This window comes from Pinus tabuliformis, chromosome X (assembly GCF_031772625.1).
Source record: "Pinus tabuliformis cultivar Carrire ecotype Pingquan chromosome X, CPIR1, whole genome shotgun sequence".
In the NCBI taxonomy this organism is placed as follows: Eukaryota; Viridiplantae; Streptophyta; class Pinopsida; order Pinales; family Pinaceae; genus Pinus; species Pinus tabuliformis.
The window spans coordinates 1,605,243,300-1,605,265,806 of record NC_142308.1 but is presented as its reverse complement, the minus strand read 5'-3'; the positions used below and the strand labels follow the sequence as shown (position 1 = coordinate 1,605,265,806).

At 39.0% G+C, this 22,507-nt stretch overlaps 1 protein-coding gene across 1 annotated transcript in view; it reads right to left on the bottom strand.

Moving 5' to 3' along the window:
• Positions 1-2,803: 2,803 nt before the first annotated feature.
• Positions 2,804-22,507, bottom strand: part of LOC149146179 (Peptidyl-tRNA hydrolase II (PTH2) family protein) — a 35,521-nt gene continuing 15,817 nt past the window's right edge. The window contains exon 2 of the mRNA XM_089453131.1: positions 2,804-3,291. Within this exon, the coding sequence (XP_089309257.1) occupies positions 3,109-3,291 (183 nt within the window). The 3' untranslated portion in view covers positions 2,804-3,108. The remainder of the gene's footprint in view (positions 3,292-22,507) is intronic.

Sequence of the window (22,507 nt, the reverse complement as noted above, 5' to 3'; positions counted from 1 at the left end):
AAAATGGATCCTAGACCATCTTAAAGAGGATTTTTTCCTCTTTCTAACGAGCCTTTATTTGCCCCGAAACTCCCAATAGTTTGTGAGATATTGAATTTTTAAGTTAAGGAAATTATTCCTAGCAGTGAGCCGACCTACACTCAATCATACAAGTTGGCCTCACTTCAAATAGACGTGTCCCTTCAATTATAAACAAAATCACTATAAATATAAACCTAAATTTGTCCATTCAAGCTCAGATTTTTTGATGGAGACAAGATAAGAGGTAGAGAAGAAGGCGCAACCGAGAAAAGAAAGGAAGACAAGTTTGTGGAATTGTTGTTGGCTTAAATAGTCTTCCACAGGTTCAAGCTAGGAGCAAAGAAGTTGTCGTGGTCGAAGTTGTCATAGTTGTCGTGGTTGTAGTTGTCGTGGTCGTAGCTGTCGTAGTTGTCGTGGTTGAAGTTGTCGTAGTTGTTGTGGTCGAAGTTGTCGCAGTTGTCATAGTTGTCGTGGTTGAAGCTACCGTGGTCGAAGTTGTCGTGGTTGCCATGATCGAAGTTGTCATAGTTGTCGTGGTCGAAGCTATCATAATTGTCGTGGTTGAAGTTGTCGTAGTTGTTGTGGTTGAAGTTGTCATGGTCAAAGTTGTCACAGTTGTCGTGGTCGAAGTTGTCGTAGTTACCGTGGTCGAAGTGTTGATTTATTGGGATTGAACAAATAGAACTTGTTGAAGTCTTCTCTTGAGAACGGAATACAACAGAGTTGGAGAACTTTGTGAAGCAGCATATTGAAGATTTGTGGAGATCATTGAAGACCATGATGCATTGAATCCATCAGGAAGTGACCTTGACGAAGTTTTGTTTAGGTAACATGAAGAGCAGTGGTGACACCTTCATGTGAAGAACAAGGTTGTCATTGATGATGTGACGTGGAGACTAAGTGAAGGCATAGCTGAAGATTGACAGGGCTCATTGAAGAAGACATTGGGAGCCGTGAAGTATAACCAAATATATCTTAACAAAGTAAAGGAAGGGTTGGAGCCCAAGAGGTTGAAGCCTCGAAAAGACAAGGTTGGTGCCTTGAAGGATAGGTTGGAGCCCTAGAGGATCAGAGTCCTCAAGAAACCAGGTCAAAGCCTGAACCAGATATAGGGTTGGTGCCTCAAAATTGACAAGGTTGGAGCCTTGGAAGTCCAAGTCGGTGCTTGGAAAATACAGGTTGGAGCCTGGGAGATTGAAGATCAGTGTCTTCATCTAGGGTTGGAGCCCTACATATATTGTACTTGATTTATTGAAGAAATTAATAAAAGCATTTATTCTTATTGTTCATTTTGTGTTCTAAATATAAGTTATCTAACTGGTAAAAGTAACAATTGAAAAGGAACACTGATTCACCCCCCTCTCAGTATTTCCAACAAATACTATATAATTGGTGTAACCAACTCATAGGTCAGATTTGCTCTAATACCAACACCTCATCATGAGGTAAGGCTAGAAGGCTGCAAAATAAGATCCAATACACACTTAGATGAAAGTTATATCTTATAATGTGAAAGATACAAAGAGGTCATAGAAGACTTGACGATTGTATATGGAGCCACATGCTAACATATCATATCTTTGTGTGCTCCCATCTTGACAACTTTTGGCTTATAGATGTAACAAGGGTTGAATGAACACGACTAAAATAACTCTAAACAAGGTAACGCCAATATGCAACTCTGTATTTAGAAATTTTACTATCAACATTGACAACTTTTGGCTTATAGATGTAACAAAGGTTGAATGAACATAACTATCATAGCTCCAAACAAGGTAACATCAATATGCAACTCTGTATTTAGAAATTTTACTATCAACATTTCCATCATCGTCTTTCCATGTTAAATTCCAATTAACAGAATCACACGTGAGAATTTTTTTACATGGTTGAAATGATTACTTCAACATTGGCAGTGACATCTCTTGCATGTAAATAGTTGTGTGATGTAAATACCACCATAATTATCCTGATGATTTGATTACCCGTGAGATTTTTCATATTGATGGAACGATTACTTCAACTTTGGGAGTGACATCTCCTACATGTAAATAGTTGTGCAATGCAAATACAACCATAACTATCATGATGATTTCACTACCGGTGAACACGACTATCATAACTCTAAACAAGGTAACGCCGATATGCAACTCTGTATTTAGAAATTTTACTATCAACATTGACAACTTTTGGCTTATAGATGTAACAAAGGTTGAATGAACACAACTATCATAACTCTAAACAAGGTAACATCAATATGCAACTCTGTATTTAGAAATTTTACTATCAACATTTCCATCATCGTCTTTCCATGTTAAATTCCAATTAACAGAATCACACGTGAGAATTTTTTACATGGTTGAAATGATTACTTCAACATTGGCAGTGACATCTCTTGCATGTAAATAGTTGTGTGATGCAAATACCACCATAATTATCCTGATGATCTGATTACCCGTGAGATTTTTCATATTGATGGAATGATTACTTCAACTTTGGGAGTGACATCTCTTACATGTAAATAGTTGTGCAATGCAAATACAACCATAACTATCATGATGATTTCACTACCGGTAGCAGGACCACATTCACCGTCATGATGATTTCATTACCGTGAGCAGAAGCACATTCACTGGCCAATGAGAGGGGTAAACTTCTTATGAACTGCACGGGTTAATTTCATTCACAAGTTCCCGCTTTGATGTATGATAGTTGGAAGAAAGCAACCAATATACTGTTCAACCCATTAGAAACAATCGAGTTCAATTAAAAGGAGATGCAATTTTTGCAAAAATTTGGCTATGGAACCAAAAAATTAATACTAGCTGAAATAGACCAAACAAAAAATGTCCAGTTCATATGATCCATTCCTAAAGCAGGTTTAATCGGCCCATCACAGCTTCCCCTCAAAACAGATTTGTGACAAATAGAAAGTAAATATATAAGAGAAAAACCACTCCCAGATTAGTAAGTGGCAGCCAACTCATCAAAGACAATAACGTTTAAAGTTTAAACTATTTCAACATTCTAGACTCGGCTCATTTTTTGAAGATCGAGTCAAATGATACAGATAAAGGGCTAATCAACTCACTTACAAAGCTTCAACTTCTTGAAGAAAGGAGCAACCAGAGTTTTTGGGTAAGGTTTTGTCGCCAAACAAGTAGGTATATTTTCAGGTTGTTCGATCCATAGTTTATGAGCAATTTCACTTCCTTTAAGCTTGTCTGACAGGTTGATAAGTTGAGCTTCTCCTTTCACTTCCAAAGTAACCTGTAAGATATGTCATTAAGATGAATTAAGTAGTCCAGGCAATTCTATAATGACTACTCATGAGTAGAAGCGAAAGGAATATCAGTCACATCATTCATGTGGTTCTCTCTGTATAGATTGTAAATGACTTAATCGCAAGGGTTACATGGGACTAGATTGGTCATTTGAACAAGTACCAGGTTCTGAGGTGTTTTCCACTTAATAAAAGCAGAAATTGTCATCAATTGTCACTGTATTCTAACCACTGTTGCAAACAACCCGCTTTTATCGCGATAAAATCACAAAATCACAATTTTTTGGCCTAGCCGATGTTTGTCGATTTTTACCAATATTTTAATGATATCTTAATTTTGCCAAATTTTGCCAACTTTTACCAAAAATTTACCAATTTTTACAATATTTTCATTTTCCAAACCCTTGCCGATTTTATCCCAATGCCGATGCTTGCAACATTGATTCTAACTGAGATGCATGTTTTTGACACCGACATTTTTGGACCTGTTTTTTACAATTAAAATAAACTCATTATGGAAACCCTCACTTTAGAGTGCCAAAATCAACTGAACTGAACTACAGAAAAATAAAATGCATTGTTTTGAAAGATAGTAACCCTAAAGTAAACCCCATGTTGCTTTGAAATATTTAATCTTTCTTGTTTTCCTAAATAAGCCATGCAATTCAGTAAGCCACTGATGTGTACGAGGGAAAAGAAAAATTGCATCATTATCTCTGTCCATCTATCTTGTATATTCAACTGCAATAACCAGGGTCACATGGGCTAAATTTATCATTTTTCATCCCACCAAGTACTTGGTTCTAAATTCTAATCTTTGCAGCCTAATAAAATAGCAGAATTTGGTCCTGTAAAACCTCATATGGCATAAGGTTCCACTTGTGATTTTCATCACAATGATGTGTTTGCAGCGTGATACATATGGGTTTTTGATGAGTGAGTGCTGTATACCTTCACAGAGTTGCTTTGTTTTCTTAGACCCCTATTCTTGGAGATGAGGCTAGTTTTTGAATGATTTGGTGCTTTGGGGAGATTTACTTCTACTTGTTGATCATCATGCTCAATTGAATCACCTTGTTATATGCGGGCTCATATAATTCATTTTGGCATCTCGCTATACTTGCTCTCTATCTTTTGGAAGTACCATACTAATGGTATATAACATGAAGTATGTATAAAGCTAGAGTCCCCTTAGCTATACAAGCTTGTTAGAGGAATCAAACTTATAGGGTAGGAATGTACAATCCCAAATATGACCTATTTGAATTCTATGGTCCTCCTACCTATCTCTGTTTCTGAAATAGAAATCCAAATCCTTTAAACCCTTCCCTTGGAAGTCGACAGTTACATTTATACAAGGTTGTTAAATAGTTATAACACATTTCAATGACAAGCAACCCACTTCAATTATAAATAACAAAATTTGTAGCCACCTTTGTAACTAAAACCTTTCACGAAGATGATAATTGGGTTCCTCTCAGTGTTGCAAACATCGCGATCGGGATTAAATCGACAAGGGTCCGAAATCAGAAAAAATCGGGAAAATCGGGAAAAAAATCGGTAAAAATCGGCAAATACAAAAATATCCATTTTTTTCAATTTTTTTAATATCTAACGCATCCACGACATAAAATAAATGCATTGACACATAAATATGATAGAAGAACTAATACATAAGATGTGTAATATCATTTCTAGTGCTACATCACACATAACAGTGAATCATGTCCTGAATACTAAGTCTTGAGTCCCAACTCAGCCTCAAAATATCAACAAAAAATATAATAATGTATCTCATATCATGAGTCACAATGTCATATACAATGAAATGAACCAAATAACTAATACTATTGATTTCCTCTGCCCCTCTTGCGAGAAAATGCAACAGCGTTCCCTCTAGATGTAGATGACGATGGAGATGGCAGTGGACTTTGTTGTGCTCTAGAAGCTGAAGAACTAGGAGCTATAGGAGGTAGACCACGTTCTCTACTAGTGACAGTGGTAGGTGGTGTCACCTCCTCCTCCTCCTCCTCCTCTAACCCCTCCACTACCTCTTGCTCTAACCAATCAGGGGCTGACTCCATGATAGGCCTCTCAGCCTCAACCCTCCATGCAGCAGTGGTGTCAATCCCATCCCATGAGATGGTCTCCACATCAGGTGTCCTCTCAAGTTACCTCACCCACAATCGAAGATTGTAGTAGACGTAGACCATGTCATTAAAGTCGTTGAGACTCCAACCTGTACAAGAGTCATAAATAAAATAATAATTATAAAAAATATTATTTAATGAATTCAGAAAATTAATTTGAAATTTGAAATATTTTAACTTTTTGAGCTTCTTGGTGTGTATTTTTTCAAATACACTCCAGTTGCGCTCGCATCCCAAGGAGCTACATGTTTGGCTGAGCACTCGAATGGCAAGCCTTCGGAGATTGGGTACTCTACCACCATAGCTTCTCCACCATGCATCTACAACAAATAAGATAAACATACGAAAAAAATAAAAGTTGAAAGTTGAAGCAAAGTATGAACTTGAAGAGACAATGGAATTTGAAACAAACTAAAGCTTACCTGGCATTTTAGTCTTCCTATCCACAACAGCCATGTCAAAGCTAAATGTGCCACCTGCCATCCTGTATATCTCCATTTCTTTGGAGATTTTTGCACGTTCTGCTAGAGATGGCACCATCCTCTGAACACAAGTGAAGAATCCATCCATGACCTCAACGTCCAAAATAAGAAACCACAGGTGTAAGTGAATGCGGGGTTCAAGTAGATCCCTGCAACATGAATGGGACGATGAAGTGTATTGTTCCATCGCTCATCAATCACTTCCCATAGGAATTGTTGTTTTTCAAACCCCTCATCCCCCTTATCATCATAGTAAGTCCGAATGGATACTTTGGCCCTATCCATGGCCTCATACAAGTAGTCGATTACGGTGTTGTCTCCATCAACTAATCGAAGAACCTTTACCAAAGGTTCAGTAATGCTACACACCTCCTGCACTCTCGCCCAGAACCTTTCCTGGTATGAAACTAACCTACATATGGCCTCTCCCCTTAGTTTGTAGCTAAATTCCAAAACGCCACTCCTCTGAAAGAAACATCCTCTTAACATCCCACATAGAACTCAAGAGGGATTGAAGTAATATGAAACTGGTGGCAAACCGTGTAATGGCAGGGCGCACCAACTCCTTGTTATTAGTGAATGTTCTCATCAAATGAAGCATAGATGCATGATTATATATAAATTTTGTAATGATTTTTGATAACTCAACAATATCCTTGACAAGAGGAATTTCCCTATGTCCTCCAACATCAAATCAATGCAGTGTGCAACACAAGGTGTCCAAAATAAGGTAGGATGTCTCTCCATAAGCATCTTGCCAGTAGCAACATAATTTGCAGCATTGTCCGTTATGACTTGGACAACATGTTGTGGACCCACCTCCTGAATGAACACATCCAACAAATCACATAATAACTGTGCATCTTTGATATGTGCAGATGCATCAACAGATTTCATAAACATTGTCCCCTTGGGACAATTAACCAAGAAGTTAATAAGGCTTCTACTATTTTGATCGGTCCAACCATCTGACATCACAATGCATCCTATGTGTGCCCATGATGCCCTAAACTCCTCCAATCTCTTAGTGCAGTCAACCTTTTCATTTTGAAGAATGTGCCCTCTAAAGTCATCATAAGAAGGAACTTTGTAGCCTGGGCCAACAATAGCAATAGCATCAACCGCGAGCTGGAAAAATGGATTGTTCTTTGCAACACTGAAAGGAATATCACTCCAAAGAAGAAAGTTGCCCAACTTGTCAGCTTCTTCTTTTTCCTTTTTTTTAATAACTGAAGAGATAGATGGTTGTGAACCAGGTGTGGTTCTAGGAACAAAAAATGATGAAGTAGCTACAAGGTTTCCTATAGATGTTGATGGTGAAGTAGAATCAGTACCTCTCATGTTCACCTCCCAATCTTGACACTCTACTCCTTGCTAGTTGACTCTTCAGAGCTGACTTGGACAATTTGGTTTGCTCTATTTCTTCCAATAATCTGAGGGCTCTTCAAATGATTTCTGGATTTGTATTTGTGCAAGGCCCTACCTCATGTCCAGGAACTTGTGCAAGGTGATACTTCAATATGTATATCCCCCTGTCATATGATGCCCACATAACTTGCAAGTCAAATTTGATCTATCAAACCCTCCATCAAGTTCACCAAATTCCCATTGAGGGTCTAATTTCCTTCACATGTTTGTAACTTTGTTGAACTCGAGTTTTAATGTAAGATGAAGTTTGAAGTTTGACCCTACAGCACAAGAAGAATTGCAAGTTAAAAAATAAAATTTAAATTTAAAATTTTACATACAACGTTTTGAATTCTTGACAACAACAACAAAAACCCTCAACTCAATGCAACAATAATGGCAAAAAATACACAATCAAACCCAAGCAAAAATGATGGAAAAAAACTAGGGCATAAGAAGAAATTAAACAGATAAATCTAACAATCAAGTTTTTGCATTTTTGACAAAAATAAACCCTCTCCACTAAATGCAACAAAAATGAAAAAAAAACACAATCAAATCCAAACAAAAATCATGGAAAATAAATGGGTGATAGAAACCCAAGGAAAAACAAGAAAAAAACCAAAAAAAAATGGCCAAATTTGAAGCCCACACCTAAAAACCATGCTTTGCTGAAGAAATTTGGTCCAAACTTGAAATTCTTTTGCTTGGGATGCTAGATTCCTTCACTTTTCTCCTATTTTCCCCTTGTAGATGTGTTCTCCTCCTCCTTAACTCTCACTCTTACCCTCTGTCTAAAAAAAATGAGCAAAAAAAACCATAAATCGCTTTTAGAACTCATTGTTCTGCGGCCCCACAATTTTTTTGCGATCGGATCGCGTCCAAAAATCGCGATTTTTTGAAAATAAAAAAAATCACCGAAAAAATCGACGATTAAATCGTTTTTGCAAAAATAATCACTATTTAATCGCGATGTTCGCATAATTGGTTCCTCTAGGCTCATGGCGAAAGGCTATCTCAAAAAAGTTAGTGTGTTAGGTGAAGTTGCTTTTTCCAATTGATATTTAGTCCAATTGTGGAGTCACCTAGTTGAGTCAAGGTTGAATTGAGTGTCAAGACATCTTTTCATTGTTGATTTCAACTTGGTCATAGATCATCCTAGAACAACTAGTAAAATTTATGCAATTCAAATCTCAAAGTTTGATTCAAATATCCAACGCCTTAGTAGAAAAACAAAATGCCAATTAAGGGTAAGGCCAAAATTCTGCTTTCTATACCCAAGGAGGCGAAAACCCTATCAAATGTAAAGAACAAGAATATAAAATCTCCAAAAATATAACCTTCTTTGAATTTAATGGAAATAAAGTAGAATCAATTTTCAAAGGCTAGCCAAAATTAATAGAACCCTACTTTTGATTACTTGACACCATACAAGGACAAGTTACCCATAGTAGTCCCACACCTGAAGGGAAAAACATACGAGTGGTGGAGTATTAAGGAAACAGTAAATCCCCTCAACAGCTAGAATGAGTTTAGAACAACTATGATTGAAATACTTTCATCGGAAAATGATAAAATCGAGGTCTCTCACTAGTGGAGAGACACCAACCTAAAACATTATAATCCAATTTATCAATGACTAAAATATTGCTTATAAAATTTCATATAAACAATGGAACCAGACAACCATGCAAAAAGTCGTTGGTCTTGCACTTGTAGAAGGACTAAGAGAAACAAGTGCTCAACCATCGGCAAGATTAACTCTCTTGGCCACAATCATTTTCCATCTAATCGGCATTAGAGTTTAAGCTTACAACTTTCACCACTGTGATCTTGTTTACAAGCCTACTTCAATTGCTATAAGGCTTTGGGGGAGGGGGTGCAAATGGCTTCCCTACTACCTAATATTAATCTACAATCATTACAAGAATTTCCTATTGAAACTCATAACAATGTCAATAATGATGCCAAAGAAGGTCTCTCATGAGTTTTTTTTTTAATGTCTACCACAAAGTACCGAGATTCTCATTGATGAAATTTTGGTTGAAATTTTTACCAATGATATGATGTTGCTTGTGATGGTTTGTGGCATTAAGCCCTGTTAGGTTATTGTGTATGTAGAGTTCCCCCCAAATTTCGTTATTAGCGTCTATGTTAAAGAGGGTGGAGAGTTATACAACTATATATGCATGGCCACTGGGAACTTGACAAGGGTTTTTTTCTAATTTGCTTTCAAAGAGGAAAAGCAAGCTACGAAGGTGGTCATGCATGGTCCTTGGATGTGTCACAATACCCTAGTTGTATTGTCCAAGTGGTATAGAATAACTCGACTGACAAGTCTACTAAATTATATTTGTCCCATCTACATTGAATCACAACTCCCCATTGCAATACTAGGACTTTCTCAAGAGCATCTCGACTCCCCTTGGGAAATTCATTTGCCATAAGCCCCAACAATTTTTAAAACCTCGCTCAAAAGCACATTTGCATTAGGGTTAACATGTGCCAAATGTTAAATTTTCTACAAGGTGAGCAGGAAAAGAATTTTCTGATCTGATAATTACTACCTAATGATCTTCAATCAATTTATCTCATGCCACGAATATAGTTGAGCAATTACACACAAAAAATATCAACAGTAAATGCAGCAGAAACAATAAGGATCATAGAAAGACAACCATGCACAATAGAGACAATATTTTTACCTTGGAAAACCCAACCTTGGGAGAAAACCCAACAACTTTTCTTTTAGGAGAATTATTCTTCAGCAAGGTTTACAAATCCAATTTGTCTAGAAATATGTGCCAAGTACAAATCCAAATACTAGTCAAAACCTGGTCAAAGTAGCAGCAAGTCAACGTTGGTCAAACCAACCAAAATGCTCAAAAATCAACATTGGTCAAACAATCAGCCTGCAATCAAATTTTGGTTCTACGGCTCCTGTGGTCAACTACAGTCAAATTTTGGTGCACGTGCAACCCTCTTGTAGCTCAGTCAACTCTAGTCAAACTCAGCCCAAAACAGTTCAATCAACTTGAGTCAAACTTGGTCAAACAAAGAGAGAAACGACTCAGTTAAACAGTCAGGGTGTCCCCATTTTCTCCACTTGCAACTATCCAAGAGATTTATGAAAGATGAAGAAGAAACTCACTTTTTTTGGTGGAGAAAATGAGACGTCACATCATCTTTATATATTAGTCAAATGGGGGTAAATTAACCCAAGGGACACACCCTTTCACGAGCCGGGTTGACTTGGCGCCTCATAAAATAAATTTTAATTTTAATTTCCATTAGCCAACATGGAGACCTCTTTGGCATGCGGGTCATGACCATAAAATAGTGTCAAGGCCAACCTAGGGACATGCTAGATTTGTTGGGTACATCGTCAAAAATCTCCAACACCAAGCAAAGTGAGCTCAGTGTTTCAGCATCTAGGGTTGCTCTGAGGTGTCAATAAACTGTTGAGATCATCAAAGCGCCCAATGCTCTACTATAGGGGGCAACACTGCATCTGCAAGGTCAACATTGCTCTTTAGAAGTGTGGTATGACCTGGGCATCCTCAAGGCCTCTACTGCTCTATGAAGGACCACATGGCAAAACCATCTCAAACTCAAATGAAAATTACCATTCATTAGATACAATGACCATAAATGCATCATAGTGGACCAATTTAATTGTTAAGGGCATAATAAAGCTTCAAACTAGGATCACCTTCAAATATCTAACTAGACCAAGTCCCGTAAAAGTGTTCCCTACCTTGTTAGAACGCTAGATGGTCAACCCTATTAGGTGCTTCAAGCCTCTAAGTGGAGGTCAGATGTCCAAGGTCAACCCTTCAAGTCATAGGTACTTGTGATAATGGTGGCAATGAAGGGGAAATGCCTCATGGCTAGTTGCCATGGTCATGGAACTAGTGGATGGAGGTCCATCATTGTTAAGTTTTGTAGATGTTCTATGCTAAGAGCAATTTCACTTTTCTCACAGCAATCATACAAGTAGTTAAGCAAAATGCAGATAGAACATATAAGCAGATCTTACAGAAGACAAATCAGAAACAGGAAAAATGTGTGTGTTCGTTTCGGCGGTCAACAGGATGCTTCAACCAGCAAAGTCTCCTTTGGTCAGCCAGCCCAGATGTGTCACAAGATCCCTCCAACTAGTAGATGAGTCAACCCAAGTCAATTCTACAAAAGTCAACGCTATCCTGAAAAGTCAACGCAGGGGCAGCAAGCTAAAAGTCAACGCAGCAGCAAAACGGTCAACCCTTTGACCTCGATTTTTGTGCCAGATAGTACGGCCTTCAAAAATCGAACTTTCCACCAATTTTCAGCTTGATTGGACCAAGCGTTGACCAAAGTCAACGCTGGTCAAACTTTCTGCGAAACCCTAGCAGCAGAAAATCCGTACGGTCTGTCCTCTTCGTCCTTCCCACGTGTGGCTGAAATTCGTCCTCCAGGTAGCGTACTCTCTAAGATGAGAGAGGAAGATGTGAGTTGAGTTGTGATGAAATTCTCTCCAACTTTTCCTGTATATATATCCATCAATGAGGGTGTGTGACATATCTGTTGGGCATGTGAGCCTACATTACAAAACTGGCTGACCTTGCACATATAATTTATTAAGAATAATAAATTCACAATATAAGTTCTGCTCATCGGATTAAGACTATTTTTATATGGATTTTACACCTCTCAGAAAGAGGAATCCAACAAAAATATTAGCCTCTTAATCTGAGCATCAGAACATGGAGTTTGGACCTAGTTGTCCAAATTTAACACTCCCTCTCAACTAGGGAGAACTCCATTTATTAGTGCAATCAACATCGTGAGTCATCCCGCCGAAACTTGCTTTGCTGGCTTCTTTATTTCAGAACAGAAGTGGGTCAGTCACAAAGACATCATTCCCCGACTGACATAGTCAGTCCAGAGGTCCCAGACCTCACAAATCTTGATCCCAGATCAAGTGGTTGGACCATGCCATCCTAGATAGAGAGTACGGCAATCTCTGATGCGTCCATCAGTCTTTGCTAATAGTCTCTAACTTTTCCACACCTCATTGGCCAAATGAGAGGTACTTCCCATGAGCCCTGAACTCAATGGGTAGGATGCATACGGGGCACAGATAAATGAGTGGCGAACCAGCTCAATAATCACAAGGGTGGGGCAAAAGCATTATGAGTGCTTATAGCTCCGAGAAGCTATCCCCAAAGCCCCCCAGAGCTCCAGAGCTCATCGTCCAACAGGACCCACATCATAGGGTCTTTCCACGACACCAAGACTCTCACGGAAGGTTAGGAACTTGACCTTCCCCAGGGGCTTAGTGAGAATATCCGCGACCTGCTCATCAGTTCCTATATGATCGAGCCTTACGGCGCCTCGCTGTACCATATCCCGGATAAAGTGGTACCTGATATCAATATGCTTGGATCGGTCGTGGAACACAGGATTCTCAGTCATACGAATCCCACTCTGATTATCACAGAGTATCACAGTGGTATCTAGCACATGTTGGAACAGCTCACTAAAGAGCTTCCTCAACCAAACTGCTTCACAACAGGCCATACTAGCAGCAATGTATTCGGCCTCCGCGGTGCTCAAAGCCACCGACTTCTGCTTCCTGCTCATCCATGAGATCGAAGCAGAACCAAGATTGAAACAGCATCCAGATGTGCTCTTACGATCCACCACACTGCCAGCCCAATCGGCATCAGTATATCCACGGAGTATCACACTCCTGGCAGTGTATCTCAGCCCATGGTTTATCGTGCCCCGAAGATATCTCAAAAGATTCTTGGCACCAACCCAGTGAAAATGATGAGGCTCAACCATCTGTTGACTCAAAGTATTCACTGCAAAACATATGTCCGGACGGGTGTTCACTAAGAACATCAAAGCTCCTATGAGTTGACGATACTCAGTAGGATTGGCCAAGATAGGCCCTGCAGCGCTGCCACTCAACTTCTTAAAGTTGAGTTCCATTGGTGTCGACACGGACTTACAGTCCACCATCCCAAATCTTTCCAGAAGCTTCACAATATATTTTCCTTGAGAAAGGAAAATCTCTCTAGGTCTCTGCCAGACCTCCAGGCCTAGGAAATAGTGCATCAGTCCTAGGTCTTTCATCTCGAACTCAGCAGCAAGCTCCCTCTTACATTGATGAATGAGAGGGTCATCACCTGTCAGGAAGAGGTCGTCCACATACACCACTAGAATGAGAGGCTTTCCTTCCACAACCTTAAAGTAAAGGTTTGGATCAGCATTGCTTCGAGTGAAGCCCAGCTTCATCAAGTAACTATCCATCCTCTCATACCAAGCTCTGGGTGCTTGCTTTAACCCATAGAGGGCTTTCTTCAACCTGCAGACATAAGTGTCTCGATCTTGAACTTCAAATCCCAAAGGTTGTTCTACATACACCTCTTCCTTTATTGCACCATGCAGAAAAGCGGTCTTGACATCCATCTGATGAAGACTCCATCCTTGCGTAGCAGCAAGGGCTATGATGGATCGGATGGTGGTATATCGTGCCACAGGTGCAAATATATCGTCATAGTCAATTCCTTCCTTTTGAGAGAAGCCACAGGCAACAAATCTTGCCTTAAACTTTTCAGCACTCCCATCAGGTCCATGTTTAATCTTGTAGAGCCATTTAGAGGTGACAACAGATTTGTCCTTCGGTCTCGGGACCACATCCCAGACATCATTCTTCATAATAGCCTCATATTCTTCATGCATAGCATCCTTCCAGACTTGATGCTTGATGGCTTCCTCAAAAAAATCCAGGTTCAGATTGTATAATAGAACTCATGGCAGCTAGATACCCTTGGTATCTACACGGCTTCTTGCTTTCTCGGAATGTCCCCCTTGGGGCAGCATGACCCTTAGCATCTTCGAGGGTGTCCCTGAGCCATGATGGCCTCTTTCCTAGAGAAGGGGAAGGATCAATAGGGTCCATAGGCCCTTCAACATCAGGCATAGTCTCATCCTGGGGTTCTTCCAGATTTCCAGGTCTTTCTTCATGATTTTCTTCAGATCTAGGAAGATCTACTACTTTCTTCAGGGAAGCATCTTCGTCAAAAGTGACATCATGGCTTATCTCTACTTCCCTTTGACCAGGTACATAGACTCTATATGCCTTAGAAGTCTCACTGTAGCCCACAAACATTCCTTTCTTTCCAGTAGCATCCAGCTTACTTCTCTTTTCTTTCGGCACATGAAAATAGACAGGACATCCAAAAATTCTAAAATGTGAGACATCAGGTTTCTTACCAGAGAAAAACTCTTCGGGAGTTTTGGAGTCCAAAGCGGAATGAGGGCATCGGTTTTGAATGTACACAGCAGTATTTGCAGCTTCTCCCCACAGAAACTTTGGAAGACCCTGGTCACATAGCATGGCACGGGCAGCTTCCACAATAGTCCTATTCTTGCGTTCAGCAACACCATTCTGCTCAGGAGTATATGCAGTGGTAGTCTCCCTCTTAATGCCAGCTTCTCTGCAAAAGTCTTTGAACTCATTTGACTCATATTCAGTGCCATTGTCAGTCCTCAAAATCTTGATCTTCTTTCCGGTCATATTTTCCACCAAGGCTTTGAAGGTACGGAACCACATGAAAGCCTCATCCTTCTTCTTCAAGAAGTATATCCAGGTTTTGCGAGAGAAGACATTAGTAAATGTCATATAGTAAGAACATCCCCCTAGGGATGTTACAGGCAACATACCGGAAAGATCAGAATGGACCAGTTGCAATATCTCAGATGTCTTTGTGACAATTGAGGGGAAAGGTCCCCTTGAAAGTTTTCCTTCAGCACAGCCCTTACATACACCTTCATGATTATTTCCAAAATCAGGCATCCCTGTCACCACCTTCCTTGCTTCGGGAAGAGCCTTGTAATGAGGGTGTCCAAATCTTCGGTGCCATAGTTTGGTTTGACGGATAGTATCACAAGTCATAGCTCCCAACGGACTCCCTCCAACCTGGTAGAGTGTACCAACTCTAAAACCAATTGAGATAGCTTCCTTGAAGCTCTTCTTCCACATGAGTACCTTTCCATCAGAGAAAGTTACATTGAATCCTTTGTCTTCCATGGCAGATACAGACACAAGGTTCTTCTTCAATTTGGGTACATAGAGTACATCTTGTAGATGGAGGACTTGTGAAAATTGAAATATCACTGCTAGGCATAACTGTCATGAGAGTAAGTGATACTACAATAAGTGCAGAAGATCACTGTCAGAAAACTATGTCATATTGTCATGTTTCACTACAGAAGATGGGGTCTGATAATAAGCCCACTTGACTACCCTTAAGCTCTTCCATATATCCATTTTTAAGACTCCAAAGCATCTGCCTTGTAACAGCCCTTGTTGTCCCTCTCAAGGGACTATACTTGGAGCTTTACCAAGCATCTTCTTACAGCCCATTATACCAGAATTGCAAACTGTCTAATCTGGACCATAATATCTGGCAAATTCATCATTACAAAAGACAAGCACATACCTGTGATAGACGTCATATTTCTGTCCACAAATACATTTCGACCAATGCACAGACCCTGAAATTTCGGCCCTGGTTAGGGCTTTCTGTGGCTGCTACAACAGCCCTACTATACAGCCTTCAAACTTCTTTAATTACTGCGTTGATGGTCAAGGGTACTGCGGCCTTCTTCCTGCTCCTTGTTGGGCCTCTCGGCCCTCTCAAAACAGACTTTTGTCCCATTGTAAAACTCAAAATCACTCAGCGGCCTGTGCATAGAGAATAACCCTTGTCTTTATGCCCAGAACTCCTCTTTACAAGCTCGGCTAGCCTCCTTCCTTACTCGGCCAATCAGATCATAAACAAAAGACACAGAAATACTCCTCTTCGCACTTTGGCCAGAGCTCTTAAGCCTGCGGATACTTGACTCTTCATGACTGCAGCCTCATGTCCTTATGACTGCGGCTTCCTTTACTGCCTAAACATATCCTCTACAGCTGCGCTGTATATCTTTCCGTTACAACGTGTATATCATTGATAGCGTATATAATCCTTTATGTACAGCGACACAAAGGCATCCATTGACATCGATGATGATTGCTATAGATAGAGTTTGTCTTCACCTCAGCTCTGATACCATGTTAAGTTTTGTAGATGTTCTATGCTAAGAGCAATTTCACTTTTCTCACAGCAATCATACAAGTAGTTAAGCAAAATGCAGATAGAACATATAAGCAGATCTTACAGAAGACAAATCAGAAACAGGAAAAATGTGTGTGTTCGTTTCGGCGGTCAACAGGATGCTTCAACCAGCAAAGTCTCCTTTGGTCAGCCAGCCCAGATGTGTCACAAGATCCCTCCAACTAGTAGATGAGTCAACCCAAGTCAATTCTACAAAAGTCAACGCTGTCCTGAAAAGTCAATGCAGGGGCAGCAAGCTAAAAGTCAACGCAGCAGCAAAACGGTCAACCCTTTGACCTCGATTTTTGTGCCAGATAGTACGGCCTTCAAAAATCGAACTTTCCACCAATTTTCAGCTTGATTGGACCAAGCGTTGACCAAAGTCAACGCTGGTCAAACTTTCTGCGAAACCCTAGCAGCAGAAAATCCGTACGGTCTGTCCTCTTCGTCCTTCCCACGTGTGGCTGAAATTCGTCCTCCAGGTAGCGTACTCTCTAAGATGAGAGAGGAAGATGTGAGTTGAGTTGTGATGAAATTCTCTCCAACTTTTCCTGTATATATATCCATCAATGAGGGTGTGTGACACATCTGTTGGGCATGTGAGCCTACATTACAAAACTGGTTGACCTTGCACATATAATTTATTAAGAATAATAAATTCACAATATAAGTTCTGCTCATCGGATTAAGACTATTTTTATATGGATTTTACACCTCTCAGAAAGAGGAATCCAACAAAAATATTAGCCTCTTAATCTGAGCATCAGAACATGGAGTTTGGACCTAGTTGTCCAAATTTAACAATCATCCTGAGTGTACAGAAGTGTGGAGATAACACTCTTGGAGGCATGAGTTACCCCTCTCCTCGACCTGCATTTCCACCCCTTTGGTGTGCCTTTTACTTATTTTTGATAATGCTTTAAATGAGGAACATGGCTCAGGTGTCTAAGCTTGTTTTTATGGTATGGCATTGATTTATCCCTTAACGATAAGTCAACTTCTCGCTCATCGGGGTTGGGGCATGCAAGGGTTCCTTATAATGCGATGAAACATCAAGTACTGAGGAACCGAGTGATGGCTAATGAGGGGATGGAGCTCATGCTAGGATTTTGCCCACATGCTAACTAATGTGCCAACCATCTTTTGCATTTTAAATTTTCTTTTTCTTTCATTATGGCCTCAAAGGAGGTCCCACTACACTAGGGTCAAAGACTCCCCGATAAGGTGAGAGAACAAGTTTACAGTCAAGATCAATCAATCATCCAGATCACCCCTTAATCCATGTTAGAATGCCCAAAACATTAAGTAAAACAGAATGGTTAAAGTAGTTACTGAGTGGTGACCCACCTTCATTCAGGAGGAATGTCGAATGGTGAGAAGTTTCTGACTAGTGCAAATGGCAGAAGAATGTGGCATATCATCATAAACTGAGCAAATGTAGAGCTTCATTGTTTCAACTTCATTTAATTTGGCAATACTCTATTCAGCCTAAAAAGGTTTTCTTTACTTGGTCCTTGCAGTTTGGTGGTCTTCTTCTTTGTCGATGCCTAAAATATTTGGGAGTGTCACGAGATAACTACCCTTTCTATCACATATACAAAATTATCAAACATTTGTTCTAGTTTTAACATTGTGCCAAGTCAATCTAGGAATGGGCCTCAAACCTACATGGTCAACTTCTCCCTCAATATGTAACTTTGGATCCTACTCTACTTGGGAATAAGATCCCTTGAGCAATGGAGTTCCAAGCAACGTGGTAACAATCTAGTAAAAGAATATAAGATAGTGTAAGTACAATTCAACCTTTCATTTTTGCTATGTCGAAATATTTGGGATCCACCTCGTCTGTCAGAGTGATTGAAGCCTTTTTTTCAATGTTCCATAGGGACGCATCTCCCAAGGTAGGGTGCACACACCCCACGTTTCCCACGCACCTGGGACAGGGGGATCCCTGAGGAAATGTTTCCCCACATTTCCCACGCACCAAGGATAGGGGAACGCCTGGGGAAAGGTTTCCCCACATCCCCCTTTTGGGGAAACTCGAGGAGACACAAGAGGAAACATGTCCTCGATGTGGGGGACGCATTTCGCCAAAAGGGATGCTTGTGGGCGTCCCCCCTGAATTTTGTTTAAAAACATTGATTTATAAGTGGGGAAGCCTAATCTTCAACCCTAGGGCCCTACTAATGCTATGTAATTGATGGCAACGTTAAATTCTTAAAGTAAAAGTGGCATTGTCCTTTATTTTTCATTTTCATCATTTTACTTAAATTTTTAACATTACCATTAATTGACTCGGGATGTTTGAGAGTGGTTCTTACCTCATTGGATTTCATATGGAAAAAGTAGAACATAAACCCCACTCAAAATCTAGTAGACTTAACATTTCCGTGATTTCAGGATTTGGGGGATTGCAACATTTCCATTGGATTCTATCATGTATAAGGCTATAGAACTAGCATTTAATCAAGAGCACCAAGCCATCTTTGTACCTCGATGTTGGTGCCATTGATTATTGTCCTCTATCATGACCCTTGTAAATTTGTACCTATCTCTCAAACAAAATCTCGACTTCATATGTTAAGCTTTTCCTATCTTATTTTAATGCATAGAGGGTGATATTGATGATGAGGATCCTAATATATGCAATTATTTTGATGATATGTAGGTATTTGTTGTAGCATGAAATTTTCCGGGCTATAGAGGCCATCTAGAGCCTCTTTGTTGATGTATTTTTTTGTTCAAATATGGATTGCACTCTGTGTTATTTTGGTTACATGCACCCTTGCTATATATATAAAAAAACTTTGCATATTTTTGTATAATGGGATTCATATGGATGAACATGAATATTTACTTATTCTTTTCAAACTTTGAATATTTATGTATGTTTTGGTCGATTGGTTTTCTGGTCTAGTTTTTTTTTCCAGTTCCCAGTTTTGGGGTTAACTGATTCAATAACCAATCCAATTCTGATAACATTGGTTCATTGCCCATTTTTCATTTTTAGTTTTGAGCCTTGACTCTAGATACTAATAAACTTAGACCAGGTCTTTGACTCTATCATTTTTTACTATTTTTTAGTTTGAGTAATTTCAATTTACTATTCCAATCTTCAGACTTTAATATCTACTATTTTGCTTAGTACTAATCAGAATATGGATCGTACTCGGTGTTATTTTGGTTATATGCATCCTTGCTATATATAATAGTAAAGCTTTGCATATTTTTGTATAACAGTTTAGATTCATATGGATGCACATGAATATTTACTTATTTTTTCAAAATTTGAATATTTATGCATGTTTTGGTTTATTGTTTTTTTGGTCTAGTCTTTTTTTCCAATTCCCAGTTTTGGGATTGACTAATTCGATAACCAATCCAATTTTGATAACATTGGTTCATTGCCGATTGTTCATTTTTAGTTTTGAGTTTTGACTCTAGATACTAATAAACTTAGACCAAGCCTTTGACTCTGTCACTTTTTTTGAGTTTGGGTAATTTCAATTGGCTATTCCAATCTTCATACTTTAATATCTACTATTTTGCTTAGTACTAATCACATTCGTTTCTTCTTCTTTTTTTGTGGTTCACGGTTCCCAGAGATCAGTGGCCGATCTTCTTTTTCTGTGGTTCACGGTCCCCAGAGATCGGTGACCGCTACGTCCACGGAATAATTATATCAGGCAAATCTACCCAAAAGGATCACTTCCTGTTGGCTCAACCACGGAGCTTGACCCAAGAGTGTCGAGTCAATTGAACCGGTGACGTCTCAATAGCAAAGATGCTTTAACGAAGGGAACTCGACCAATTGAGCTAACCCTTGGGGCTTAATCAAATTCTAGAATAATGAATGATAAATTTAAATCAATGTATACAATATTTTACTATTTATATTTCATTGAATCATCTATGATGTATGAATCAATGTATTTCTTTATTGAATTTGAATTTGAATCATGTTTATTATATATATATATACATACACACACAAATGCCCCCGTCCCAAAAACTTGGTGGAACATTGCTTCTTTTTTTTAGGCCTCTGCATGCATGTCCATCAACATGTGCAATTAAAAGGAATTTAGGTTATTACAATCCATCAAACAAGATTAACCCTTTGACCTTGCCCTCTATGTGTTGGCTGAAGAAGCCTTGGGCTATCTCATTTGTAATAAGGTGGGTCAAGGACTTATAACGGTATGTTGGACTTATGGACGTTTTGGTAACTACCCAGCCCAATTTCAAGTTTTTGTGAACCACCTCTTTTTTGTAAAAAGAAAAGTAGATATTGTTATATTAATAGTCAAAGGAAGCATCTTTTCAAAAAACAGGATGATGCAAAAGAATATCGTGTAGGACAGACCTTAGTCCAATATTCCAAAGTATAAATTACCATATGGCCTACAAGCAAATGTGGACCCAACAAAAATTACTGGTTGATTGACCACTCAATAATCGATCATTATAGCAGGTTACTTCAAGCTATATTAAAGTCAAATTATATCCAAAATATGCCTGGCCACAAACTAGTCCGTTGTCAATGTTGTACTAAGCTTTAGAAATACAACTAAAAGAAGACCTGAATTATATATTTTGAAAGATTATTACATGTAAATTTGTAAAGGTAAGGATGATGATTAGTCCAATATGATGTAAATCAAGATGGGAATATTTACAAAATTCATATTTTTTTCTTTACTTGGTGGGCTGTAAAAGTTTGAATGTAAGCCTATGGTGATTACAATATAGATTATTGAATCATCACAGCGTGCTCATCCATATGATTCATGGGGAATTGCATTGGGATTTCAAAAATAAAGCAGCCTTGATGATTATGGAATAAGTAATTTTTATGCAAATCATAGCATACTTATCATCACCATGATTAGCATGGTTTATTTAATCTCCATACTGATTGATGTCTCCCATTGAAGGGCCTGTAGGGATGCTTCTTATCGATTTTATGCTATGGAATCAATTCATCGGTCCTGAAATTCCAGTGTATGAAGCTACCAGATTGCAAGTTGACAAAATTTGATACAGGCCTTCATGTTATAAAGAATGTCTTAAAACAAAAATCCAAATTTTCAAATATTTAATACTGGAAAGGTGATCCAACATGGAACTTCCAAGTGAGCTTACAATCTAAACTGAAATTGTTAAGATAACCATTTCATAGATATTACCAAGGTCCAAAACAAAACTTTTCATTCATTTTGCCATTTCTTGATTCCATATTTGTATGTCTGATCAGAATAGCTACATAAACACAACATTCAATCAACCACACAGCAATCAAAGCATGCTACAAGCCTACAACAGAGTCTAGGCCCAAGCCCAATCAACTCATTCGGCTACCTTCCGTGTTTATACTATTGCTGTGAACTCAACAACATTGGAATATAAATCACCAATACTCTGGTTCCATCTAATGCTACAAGCACAGTTATACAAGAAAGTTCTCCGTAACCTGCCCAGCTTATTTTGTTGAAATATGACAACAAAATGTAATTATGGGTAAAATTTGTAAATTACTGTCAATTAGTTTTGTAACGGGATTCATAACGAGAAGGAGTTATGTAACGAATTGCCCATACTAATTGGGATGGCCCGAGAGGCTTCTATCATGGAGAATCATCTTTGATTAATAGATTTCCAATCCCTTGACACATTGTCAAGGTTTTACCACGTAAATACATTGTGTTTACTTGTGCATGTTTATTTTCAGTTTCCTATTCAGTTTCTCTATATTTCTTTCTTGTTTAACAAACTCTTGAGACCAACAAATGGTATCAGAGCAAATTGGTGAGAGAAACCTGCCATCGGAGCCGTGCAGGTAGCAAAGTAAATTTGTTTCTTTTTTTTCAGAATCGCACTCTGGAGTTTGAGTCCAGTCAAACACATCTGTCGATTGCTGAAGAGTTGTCGCCGTCAAGTAAAAAGCCCCTCCACCATCAAATAAAAAGCCGTGCATCAGAGCCGCGCAGAGAGAAATGTTGTTGACGTCAA